The sequence below is a fragment of the Rattus norvegicus genome, chromosome 9 (genome assembly GCF_021556685.1).
Source record: "Rattus norvegicus strain SHRSP/BbbUtx chromosome 9, alternate assembly SHRSP_T2T, whole genome shotgun sequence".
In the NCBI taxonomy this organism is placed as follows: Eukaryota; Metazoa; Chordata; class Mammalia; order Rodentia; family Muridae; genus Rattus; species Rattus norvegicus.
Window position 1 is genome coordinate 32,503,256 of NC_141542.1, and position 13,238 is coordinate 32,516,493.

The 13,238-nt window shown below is 43.5% G+C and overlaps 1 protein-coding gene across 6 annotated transcripts in view; it reads right to left on the reverse strand.

Annotated features, from left to right (window-relative positions):
- The window catches only part of Cyp39a1 (cytochrome P450, family 39, subfamily a, polypeptide 1), an 82,045-nt gene that overhangs the window by 67,137 nt on the left and 1,670 nt on the right, over positions 1-13,238 (reverse strand). For all 6 annotated transcript variants that reach the window (NM_001432635.1, NM_001432633.1, XM_087565114.1 and 3 more), the window contains 3 exon segments: positions 2,339-2,488; positions 4,416-4,590; positions 7,607-7,742. In NM_001432635.1, coding sequence (NP_001419564.1) covers positions 2,339-2,488; positions 4,416-4,590; positions 7,607-7,742 — 461 coding nt within the window.

Here is a 13,238-nt window from a genome sequence, read left to right on the forward strand (position 1 = left end):
TGACTAGGAGGCAAGACAATACATTTCACTGGCTTTGTAAGTAGTTACTGGGATTCCTAGTGGACTCCTGTTAATGGAGAAAATGGTTAGTGTATGTTTAGTGTGCCTGTCCCAGGAGAGACGGTGGAGGTCCAGCACAGAGGTCAGATCCTGACTAAGCTGAGCCAAGTCCATGAACAACCATCATTTTATTCCTGTTCTGGCTATTACCACCACCTACTGCAGGTGATCTGAGTCCTCAGCAAAATCAAAGGCTGAAAATCTCAACACTCTGGTGATGGTACCAGGGAACACAGAGTTGATCACAGTGATTTCATGATAGGGTGAACCCCTTATCAATGGGATTAGTGCCTTTATAGAACACCAGAAAACACTCGATTGCCTCTCGTATCCTGAAGACACAGTCAGAAGTTGACAGTCTGCCACCAAAAACAAAAACAAACAAAAAACTTCTCTAGAGACCACCCTGCTGGTAGCCCCAGGTTGGACATCACAGCCTCCAAAACTATGGTAAATAAATTTTTATTGCTTTTAAGTTACCCGTCCATGTCACCTTTGACTTGACTATCCAAATAGAATAAAACATAGAGTGATTACCAAATACTTTTTAAAATGCAGTTACTTTTCATAACAAGTTACAAATGTTTCTGTGAGCCAATGGTACCAAATACATTGGGTCGGGCCTAATGTGACCTTACACAGGAGGGGCTGACTTAGTAAGGATTCAAACTGAATCAAGTCAGTAATGGTATACACTGTACACTGGAGAGGCTTCAGATGCATTCATCACGCCATCTTCTCTCTGCCTGTCTCTCTGTGTGTATCTCTCTGTGTCTCTGTATCTCTATGTCTCTGTGTCTCTATATCTTTGTCTCTCTGTGTCTCTTTCTCCCTGTGTCTCTGTCTTTCTCTCTCTGTGTATGTATCTGAGTGTCTCCCTGTGTATCTCTCTCTCTGTCTCTGTCTCTCTGTGTATCTCTGTCTCTCTGTGTATCTCTCTCTGTGTCTCTGTCTCTCCATGTCTCTGTCCCTCTGTGTCTCTCCCTGTGTATGTCTCTGTGTGTCTCCCTGTGTGTCTCTGTCTTGCTGTTTCTGTCTCTGTCTCTGTCTCTCTGTCTTTGTCTCTGTTTCTGTCTCTCTGACTGTCTCTCTCTGTGTCTTTGTCTCTCTGTGTCTCTGTCTCTCTCTGTCTCTGTCTCTCTGTGTATCTCTCTGTGTCTCTGTCACTCCATGTCTCTGTCTCTCTCCGTGTGTATGTCTCTGTGTGTCTCCCTGTGTGTCTCTGTCTCTCTGTCTCTCTCTGTGTCTCTGTCTCTGTCTCTCACATACACACTTGTTTTCAGGAAGGAAGGGAGACGGAAGATAGGGAGACAGGAAAGAGGAAAGAAAGAGTAGAGTGAGAGAAAGAAATATATTTCTTCTTGTTCCTCCTTCCCTTCACACATGTGCACTAAAATAAGCAGGCTATAGAGTCTGGTGAGACAGTACACTCCCGCAAAACCAGCACCTCACTTAGGGTGCGCAGTGCACTGCTGCGCCTCCTCACATCCCCACCACCATTAAAAAGGAGAAGTCAGAGAAACAGCCTCTTTCCACCTCAGCCGATGCTATTCTCCTTCAGAGAAAGAAGTATGACTGGGACGAGGAATTAGTGGATAAAGCACTTGCCACACAGTATTGAGGACCAGAGGAGTTTGCTTCTCCAGAACCTACAAAAGCCTGGCTGTCTGGTAGCATTCACGTATAATCCTTGCATTACTGCAGAGAGATGGGAGGTGGACACAGCAGAACCCCTAGCAGCCTGGCCAGCTACCCTGAATAATGCTGAGACATTTAGACCCTGTCTAGACCAAGCCGGGAGGCAAGCACCAAAGCCCAGCATCCCCTCCCCCGACTCTCACACATGCACTCCAGCAAGTGCAGTATAGCCACCCCCACACGTATATCATATACACATGTATTTATGTTAAAATAAAAATAAAGTAGAAAATAAATAAGGGAAATGAAAGCTAGAAAGGCAGCTCCGAAAGTAAAAGGTTGGATATGCAAGCTTAAGGACCTGGGTTCAAATCCCCAGCATGATGTAAAAGCCGGCATGGGGATGGGGAATGCCGGGCACTAGCCCGTCTAGCCAAAATGGTGAGTTCTGAGTTTGGTGAGTGGCCCTATCTCAGAAAACGACAGTCAAGGATGAAAAACAGGACAGTCGATGTCCTCCTCTGGTCTCCACACCCATGCTCAAAGGAGGGCACCCCTATGCACACATACGTCAGAGGAGGGGAGAACAATATAAATGAGTGGCTGGAAAGAAAGAACCAATCACAAAAGGTCACCTTACCTCAGAAGCCATTCGGGCAGCTGGGAGCCATACTCAAAGCCCTCATCATAGGTTTTAAAATGCTGGTAGAACTCCTTGATCTTCCTCTTGTCTGTGAGAAACAGCCCTTTCATAAAGAGAGTATTGAGTGTGGCTGGATAAAGTAGATACCTGCAAAGACAGGAACATTCGGGAGGTCAACCTATTGGCTTTTCCCAGCCAATGGGAAAAGCGCTACGATCAGTGGTTCTCAACCTGTGGGTCGCGACCCCTTTGGGATGTTCAACTATCCTGTTTATGTTATGATTCATAACCGTAGAGAAATTATAGCTATGAGGTAGCAACAAAGTAATTTTTATGGCTGGGGGGGGGTCACCACAACATAGGTTAAGAACACTGCTCTAGATACAAAGGCTGTGTTTTTTCCTAAAATGACAATTGAGCACGGGGTCATGTGACATAGGACACAGTTTTGGGAGCAAGGTATTCTCAGGTTTTCACATTTGCTGGTGGAAGTCAAGCTGTGCTTCAAGGGTGACTGAAAACGCTAAGAGTTATAAGTCCTTTTAAAAAAAAAAAGAAACTGCTTTTAAGTATACATATGTGTATGTTTCTCTGGATTTCAAAATTCACCTGGTAGATTAATGCACTCTAACTAGGCCACTATGAGACTTAAAAAAAACCCCTCATTTGGATTCTAATTAATGGGCACTTTTTCGTTGAGCATATATAGAGAGATGTGCATGTGAATACAGGTGCCTCAGAAAATCAGGTAGGTCAGTTCCCCTTGGTGCTGGTTATAGGCAATTGTGAGCTGTGTGATCTAGGTGCTGGGAACCAAACCTGGATCCTTGGGAAGAGCGTGTATGCTCTTAGCTCATGAGCCCTCTATCCAGTCCCGAATATTTAAAAATCCATTCTAAGGAAGCATCTTAGGCTCAGACAAATACAGAACAAAAATCCATAAATAGGGTGGCTGGCTGGAATTCAGGAGTATATTTAGAAAATAGTAACAACTAGGATACCACTGTCTTTGGGTAAATCAGTAAATACACTAGCAAAAAGGTAATCACCAATTACCTAATTTCACACAAAATTATTCAAACTATTACCTACTGAAATATCTGTTGATGTCATCGGCCAGGCTTCTGTACTTGAAGCCTTGATCTCACTGGTGGCACAACTTGGGAAGGTTATGGACTTCTTAGGAAGTGGAGTCTTGCTGCAGGAAGTACATCACTATGGGGCGGGGCTTTGAGAGTTTGTATCCTCCTACCAGTTTATTCTCTCTACCTTAAAGTCTTGGGATTCTACTGGAGTGAGAAAGGGCTTTGATAATTCAGTTTTTCATGTGGAGACTTGATAGGCATGTGGGGGAATTGTGCATGTGGAGAACTTTTTATGCACATGGAGAATGTATGTGGGGACTTTTTTTTATATATGTGGAAAAGTTCTGTACATGTGGAGTGCCTTTATACACGTGAAAATATTTACACATGTGGAGAATGTTCACACAAATGGAGAATGGCTACGTATGTAGAAAATGTTTCTTATGGATCCCATATCCAACCTTCACCTTTTCCAGGGAGTTTGTTAACATGTCTAACTCCCTGCTTCACCCCTCCCTGTCTCTCTTGTCTCTTACACCCTCACTTTTCTTTCTCAGAAACCCCCAAGGCCCTGATGCCCACACTCACTTTCCCTGGAGTTCTTTCTTATGTCTCACAGAGAGCTCCTGGGTCCCTCACTTCTAATTCCATCTTCTCTGTTCTCTCAAGTCTTCCTATCCTAATAACACAATAAGCAGTGAATTGTGGATTCATGGTAATTACAAGCAAGAATTCTATATGGTAAATATATAATTGTTACAACCACTAAGGAGAAATTAGTTTTCATGTGTCAAATGACTGCTGGCTGATTTGCTCACCATCAACTGTGACTGCTCAATTATAATTAATTGCCCATTAATTATAATTTAAATGTTTTTTTAAATTCTCATAGTGTCCTAGTTAGAGCACATTAATCCACCAGGTGAATTTTGAAATCCAACATGCTTGTTCCAGGTTTTTATCTGAAGATTAGAAGGACTACTGTTTACCGTACAAAGTCATTCAGGTCCATAGTCCCATGAGTGCCTAAACCTTCCAGTTGATCATGAAATTCTTCAGTCAGCTGCCCAGTAAAGTGATGTGTGTTGAAAGTTCCCATCTTCCCTTTCATCAAGACATACAGTTTTTCATGCAGTGCGAAGAAAATATTCTTTGGGATCCATGCTAAAGACAAAGGGAAAGGTTTTCAAAAGAGGCAACAATCCCTCCTGGCATATAATCTGTATGTCTCTGCTACAGACACTGGCGGCATCCTCATTAAATCTGTGCAAGGTCATCTATGAGTGAATGAGAGGACTGATCTTTCTAACTCCGTCTTCCTCCAAATCTACATTCAAGGTATATCTAAGATGAACTGGGGATGGGGGCCAGTAGGGAATGGGTACTGGGACAGGAGAGATCAGGGAGGGGGCATGGAGGGAGAGAGTGCTGGGAGAGAAAAGTGGAATTGGGGGGCATTTCAGGGCAAGGCAGAAACCTAGTGCAATGGAAACTGCCAGGATTCTATGAGCATGACCCTAATTAAGACTCCTGAACCAGACATTTCCTGTATCCAGACAAGACTTCCAGTGGAGGAACTGGGATACCACCAAAACCATCAACCTACAATTTGTCCTGCCTGAACGATGTGCCAGGGTAAAGGTGGTGCAGAAATTGTGGAAGTGGTCAACTCTAGTGGTCAACTCTAGTGGTATGCTCCAACACAAGACCTACGCCACATGAGGAAGCCCACCCATGACATTGCCTGGAGGGCCAGGAACCCGAGGATGAGTAGCCAGAGTTCTAAGATAGAACAAGCACAAACAGAAAAAAAAAAAAGGTCAGGGTTATAACATGGCTCAGTGCTTAAGAGCATAGGCTGCTCTTCCAGAGGTCCTGAGTTCAATTCCCAGCAACCACAGGGTAGCTCATGCCAGACTCTTTTGGCACGCAGGAGTGTATGTGGTGTACTCATACATTTTTAAAAAGATATAAAATAAATAAATGTATTTAAAAGTCAATGAAATAATTCCTGATGATATATAGATTGGTGCCGATTGCAGAGAAGCTTCTCCAGCAACTAAAGGAAACAGATGTGGAGACTCATAGCCAAATGCTGGGCAGACCTTGGGGAATCCTGCTGAGGAGGAGGAAGGCAGATTGTAGGAGCCAGGGTGTCAAGAATACCACAAGAAAACCCATAGAATCAACTAACCTGGGGCTCATGGGGCTCACAGAGAGTGAACGGACAATCCACGAGCCTACATGGGTCTGACCTACACTCTGCATATATGTCATGGTTGTGCAGCTTGGTGTTCTTATGGAACTCCTAACAGTGGGAGTGGGGGCTGTCTCTAACTCTTGCCTGCTTTGGAGACGCTTTTCCTCCTACTGGTTTCCTTCTCCAACCTTAATGTGGAGAGAGGTGCCTAGTCTTGATATGCCATGATTGGTTGATACTCCTAGGAGGTCTGCCCTTTTCTGGGGGAGGGATCGAGGAGGAGTAGATTGGGATTGGAGGGGAGACTGAGGTTGGGATGCCATATAGGAAAGAATAAACCTTAAAAAGGAAAAAGAAAATGCTGAGTATCTTAAAATTCTCAGAATTCTGAATGCTCTTACATTCACTACTCCCTACCCAAACCTCCATTTTTCTACACATACACCAAAATCCCCAAATTTCTCACTTCCAATTCCCTTCTTGAATATTTCTTCCAACAGAGTGACCCTGACCTCACTCTAAAACACTTCCTTACAGAAGTATTCCTCTTCCTTCTACAATATCAACTTGATGTTAGGTCAGGACAGGGTCTAGAGTTTTGGTTTTTATTTTGTTGTTGTTGTTGTTGCTGCTGCTGTGGCTGCTGCTGCTGCGGCTGCTGCTGCTGCTGCTGTTGTTGGCTACTCTATAAAACATTTTTATCTAGTTTATCTACTTTGATTGACTTTAAAGCATCTTTTAAATAATTTGCATTTTATGACCCTGCAATGCTCAGGTTATATTTTGTATGAATTAAATTGAGATCTTCTGATCATGGTGGTGGAATGTTTGGTAGGAATGAGAAGCTGGCTCAAGAGTAAATTTGAACAGATTTTATCTGTTCAACGGAAATGATCAAACGTGAGAGGCCACAGAAGAGGCCCAGGAGGACGCTCTGATAAGATCCATATTCCTCTAGCATGTAAGTTAGTGTCTTTCACTGAAGAAGTGTTAGCACATAGACAACTAGCCTTCAAAACGTGTATGTTCACCAATCAGGTGCTCCATAGCTCACTTACCAACAAACACTAGAAAGCAGTGAATTCAGCCTGGCTTTCAAGGAGAAATTAGCTAGACTTTTAATCACTCAGAGGCTTTAATAGATTTTTGTCTTAATGCCAAGAAATGCATGACCGGGTACAATATTAAAGGATTGAAAGAAAGAAAGAAAGAAAGAAAGAAAGAAAGAAAGAAAGAAAGAAAGAAAGAAAGAAAGAAAGAAAGAAAGACAGACAGAGGAAGGGAAGGGAAGGGAAGGGAAGGGAAGGGAAGGGAAGGGAAGGGAAGGGAAGGGAAGGGAAGGGAAGGGAAGGGAAGGGAAGGGAGAGAAGGAGGCATGCAGGCAGAAGAAGGACACTACCTTTGGGGCAAGAAGAAGCCAGGGCAGATATTCTGGGAAGGATGCATGGTACATGCACAGAAACTTGCACCCTGGGGAGAAAAAGCTACACCAGGAACAAATTCTCCAGTAACAGCAAGCAGGCTCAAAGACAGATGGAGGCTGGAAGAGGGGAGACATCAACCCAGATAGCCTTATTGACTCTTTGGGCACTATCAGGAGAGGTCATAATGATGGTTTGTTGATTAAGCAGAGGAAGTCTACTCTGAAGAAGCAGAGTACAATCAAGCCAAGAGCTGAAGCCGGCGGAACATTGTGTGCATGGTTATTAACACCTAGGTTCTGTAATACACTGAGTCCAGTCTCTAAAATTCACCACTGAGGGAAGTCTGACTCATTCATATGTCTAAATGAAACCTGAAGATCTTAGACGCCCAATATGACCCAGTTTATCATGAGTACTTTTCTCCCCCTCTAGCCCTACTTTAAAAACAATTACCCATCACTATTCTTGATAGAAGACTAGGGATGTGATCTTACTTAAAATTACTCTTGGGTTTCAACGCTACAGCTCAAAGGACCTATCTAAAAATATCAGTTACCTGTGTGGTAGAGAGGGCGTTGTACTGCTAATTCAAAATCTACATGCTTAGACTTTAGAAGCACATTGATTCCTTCTTCTTCAGTAACAAAGGTCATTCGTTTTCCCACAGCAAAGACAGTAAACACTGGTCCATACTATAATAAAACACAAAAATACAGCTGTATCAGTAAGCATCTCTAAATCATGGGTTGTGTATAACACAGTCTTCCTCCAGAATATTAATACTTAGACTGGAGCAATAGCTCAGTGATTAAGGGTGTGTACTGTTCTTGCAGAGGACCTAAGTTCAGTTTTTAGCACTCACATTGGACAGCTCAACAGTCATCTGTATATAACTCCAGGGGATCTGATGCCCTCTTCTGACCCCTCACAAGCACCTACACACAAAAGTTCACATTCATGAGTGCACAAGCACACATAGACACCTCTCTTCCTCCCCCACCTTTCTCCCTCTCTCCCTCTCTCCCTCGTTCCCTCCCTCTCTTTTCCCCTCCCTCCTTCCCTCTCCTTCCCTCCCTCACTTTTCCTCCCTCCCTCTCTTTCTCCTCCCTCCCTCCCTCCCTTCTCTCTCTCTCTCTCTCTCTCTCTCTCTCTTTCTCTCTCTCTCTCTCACACACACACACACATTCTCTCTCTCTCACACACACACACACACATTCTCTCTCTCTCTCTCTCTCTCTCTCTCTCTCTCTCTCTCTCTCTTCCTTAAAAATAAAATAAAAATACTAATGGTGAAGTAACAGCCAAGATTTGAAAATACAGTTACATGTGGTATTATTAGAAAGTCTGTTTTGGTTACATGTGAATCTTAATTCATTCTATCTTAAAATGTGCACAATAAGATACCTATCCTAGGCCTCACCCTCTCAGAGGCAAAGGGTGGGGGGATGGGGGAAGAGACTCTGTAAGGGGGGGACCCAGAGGAGGGAAGTATTTGAGGTATATCTTCCTTCCTTGATTATTAGCAAATATAAACAATTAAAAATATATACCACCATAGAGATCTTTCAATCTTATATTCAAAATATAAAGAACCTTGTATGCAACATACAGCTCAATATGTCTCAAGGACGCATACGAAGCTTAAGGAGACAGAAGGCCTTAGAGGCCCATCCATGTTGAGACATCAGGGTACTGACATGGATAATCAGGCCTGAGCCAAGATGGCCTATGAGTCAGCAGAAATTGACTGACACTAGATGTTTAGAGAAGCCAAAAAAGTAAGCAATTATGTAGTCTGTTATGTAATCATTGTAGAAAGATTTTCAACACTGTCTGGCTTTGGGGTCACTGGCAAGCCATCTTTTGCCTTTACCAGACCCTGTATAGGTCCCAGTGCCTACCTGTAAGCTGCGTGCTGGTGTGTGTGTACATGCCTGCATAAGCCTCATATTTACATGTGCTAGCATTCGCCTGGGTGTCTGCCTGCCCAGCAGCTTGTTTCTGATACATATCACATGTCTTGTCCCTCTAGGACTGCTAGTGGTCCCTCAGCCTTTGTCTTCCTGGCTTTCTGTGATCCTCCTCTCTCCTGGCATCAGAGCTCAGACTTCTCAAATTTCACAATTTCCTGATACAGTAGCAACTTATTTTTCATTTCCTCTCACGTTCTTCCCTGCATGAGGTCTGCCTTCCTGCAGTCTGCCCTAGTTAGCTTCAACTGTTGACTTGATGAAAGCCCAGCATCAACTGAGTCTCAGTAGAGAGACTGTTTAGATCATGATGGCCTGTGGGCATTTGGGGGGAAAGAGCTGTCTCGTTTTTTATTCGTGTAGGGAGACCCGGACCACTATGGGCGGCACCATTCCCTGGCCAGGTGGTCCTAAACTGTACAGAATGAGCATGACTGTGCAAGCAGTGTTCCTTTAGACTTTCTACCTGTGAGTTCTGACCTAGACTTCACTCAGTGATGAACTGTGATCTAGAAGTAGAAGTCAAAAAGTCCATTCCTCCTCTGACTTACTGCTGGTCAGTGTTTGATCACAGCAAAAAAAAAAAAAAAGAGACTCTTACACAGTTTATGACCTTATTGGAGGAAACGGACACCATTTTCAGAGTTCTAATTATGCTCTAGCATCCACTGCAGATGTTGGCAACAAACCACCCATCATGAAAATGAGCCATTACGGATTTATGGCCCATTTTAAGCCTCATAATTATCTAAAGATATCATTTACTCCAATCACTATTTCACTGTTACTCATTTTCAGTCTAATCATGAGACTGGCACTGTTACAGTCTTGGTAAGTGTTGGGTGCTACGAGTGAGGCCCACACATAAACACCACCTCCCAGTATTACCTGCCTACCGTTGTTTACTAGTCAATGTTTAAAGGAAAGCAGATTACTCTAATTGTCAAGGCTGTGTTTAAATGTCCATCCTTAACCTGCTACTAATAAAACGGATTTCTGTAACATGGTTAGTTAGGGACTTCAAGTAGAGACCAAGCTCAAACACAGTGAGCCTCAGAGATCACCACTGACCCAAGCTAGTGCCATTTAAAAGAATTCTTTCTAGTATTCTGTACGGTGAAAATCATTCCGTGTACAGCCACAAGCTCTACAGCAGTGGTTTTCTGTTTTATTTGTTTCTCCTTTGTTCTCCTGTTCTTAATTTAAGGGCAGCAGGTTTAGCATTGGGAGGCAAAGACAAGTGCATTTAGTAAGTTGTAAAAGTTTTCTTACGCATTTTTTTCTTTTTTTCTTTTTTTTTTTTCCGGAGCTGGGGACCGAACCCAGGGCCTTGCACTTGCTAGGCAAGCGCTCTACCACTGAGCTAAATCCCCAACCCTTCTTATGCATTTTAAATTCAGTTTATAACATGGGATACACACAAACAAGGAGGTATAAGAAACACTGCAGAGACCTCACAGTTCTCAGGACTTTCTTGTCCCTGATGTTAACACCTTGAAAAACATCCAGGCTATAGGCATAGAAGCAGTCAAGATACCCCCACCATCCCCCACCATCCCCCACCAAGTCCTGCCTTGTCACCATTCTACACTGGCAATAGCTCCTCTCTCACCCTGGGCTCTGCCCTAAGTCTTAGGGACTTTGCATCTACTTCATTCTGTAACTTAATTTCAAGATCCTATATACATGGAGTCAGATGGCAGACAAACGGTTGAGAGTAGCTTTTACCATTCATTCCGCTCTCCAAGGCCATCTAGATTCTATGTGTTGCTTCACCTCAATACCTTTCTAGACAGGATTCCACAGAACACTGAAGGACATTCCCGGGCCCTATTTCTAAATGGGGATTCTAAAAGGGGATTATGAACAAATCTTAGGCCAGGTTACAGTGCAAACTGAGTTTCCATTTCTGCATGAGAAACTTTAGTGCCGAGTTACATGATTAGCTGCGTGCGTGTTCTGCTAATAAACAGCTCACGTGTTTTCCAGAGTGGTCAGACCGCTAGGCATCTTCAGGAGGTCATTTTTCTCTTTATCGGCAGCTGTAACTGTCACTGTCCTTGTATATTTGCCTCATCATAACATCCGTTTTCGAACTGGTCCGTACTCTGCCTTTGAACGTCTTGTGGTTCTTTATACGCACCAGACACTGGTCCACCATGGGTTTTATATACAGGCAGTTTCTTTCCTAAGCCCACATCTGCCTCTCTTCAAGTGTGCTTTGTCTTCTCTGCTTTATTTATTATTATTTACTCTGCTTTCTTTGCTGATTGAGAGAACACTGCCTCGCTACCTTTTACCTCACCCTGTGTCACCCTGACATTCATTTTCAATGGGGGACTTGAAAGACTGTGGTACACCAGCGTAAAGTCCCACCATGGCACCCAGGAGTCCTTGGTCTACTGGCAATCACGGTGAACTGCATTTCCAGCTACTGATGACCAGTAAGAGAACCAGTGTTATAGAGCATGGGAATGACAGTTGAGAAGTAAGCTGGAACGGGTACAGAGTCAGCAGCTTTTTCCACTAGAGTTGTGTCTACTTTCTTGCATGTACATGTGTGTGGAGGTATATGCATATAGAGGACAGAGGTTAACAAGGGTGTTTTCCTCATTGGCTCCCATCTGATTTCTTGAGGCAGGGTCTCCCCCTGAACCAGGACCTCAGGGAAGGGCTTAAATGGCTGTCCTGCAAGCCCTAGTGACCTTGTTTCCTCGACCTGGGATCACATGTGCGTGGAAGGGTCTTGTGCTTGCACATCTGGTACTTTACTGTCTGAGCCATCCTCTACGCCTGTCCTGACAGTTAATACTTTAAACTGTTGAACAATGCTAATACATCATCTGTTCACAGATCAAACTACATGGAAGACTTTTGCAGCCCCCAAAGCTGAATCTCTTCTTGGATTTCTGGATTTCTGGAATTCCTTCCTTGAAGGTCTGACAAGCCGTGTTTCCCATACCGTTTTCAGATGAATAAGACTCCCCATCAAAATTAGGATGGACTGCAGATATTATGAGATGGTAAGCTACTCTCTTCCAAAGTTGCATTCTAACGCTAAGACTGATGACGTCAAGAGCACGCAAAAAGGCTGCGTGAAGATTCGTACTTCTGCGGTGGGAGTTTTTCTTGACTAGTGTGAGAAAGCAAATGGTGTGTAAGTAGCCTGAGAGAACTGACTGAGAGCAAGGCATGGCCTTGCACACCTGAATGCCCGTCACCAGTGGGCTGAGTACTCAGACAAGGTCAGGCCAGCCTACTAATGCCAACCAACCAGAGCTCCCAGGGACTAAGCCACTACCCAAACACTATACATGGACTGACCCTGGGCTCCAACCTCATAGGTAGCAATGAATAGCCTAGTAAGAGCACCAGTGGAAGGGGAAGCCCTTGGTCCTGCCAAGACTGAACCCCCAGTGAACGTGATTGTTGGGGGGAGGGCAGTAATGGAGGGAGGATGGGGAGGGGAACACCCATACAGAAGGGGAGGGGGAGGGGTTAGGGGGATGTTGGCTGGGAAACCGGGAAAGGGAATAACATTCGAAATGTAAATAAGAAATACTCAAGTTAATAAAGAAAAAAAGGAAAAAAAAGAAAAAAGAAAAAAAGAACTTGTATAAAACAAAGAAGCAAAAAAAAAAAAAAAACGCTGGCTCGGGTCTTTTTTTCCTTTTGTGTTTTGTTTGTGTGTTGGTTAGGGCGTGGGTGGGCGGCTGATCATTTCTGCTATGAGTCTTTCAGCTCACATGGTTTAAAGGTCTCTGATGCACTTTTCGTTATCCTGACAATGGAGTAAGAATAAGTCTTAAAAATTACTTTCTGGGATTCAAACATCAATGGTGCTATAGCTTTTGAATATGAGAAAAAGAACACACACACACACACACACACACACACACACACACACAAGCACGTGCACACGTGCAGTCACAGAACATAATCATAGTCTTTTATTGTTTCATTTGACCCAGAAAACTACAGAACCCTCATGTTTGATCTGAAACAACCTTCTCAAACATTCCTTAAAAATTACTAAACTTATATGCCCATGGCGGGCTGTGGGAAACAAAGAAGTACTTTTAGGAAAGATCCTTTTCGACTTTTCATGTACTAGACTAGTAAACATTTCACCTGATTGTGGTATCCAGTATGGTGCAGAATTTAATATGGTAAGCAAATCTATATGTTTAAGCAAAGATTAAAACCATATGTTACAGC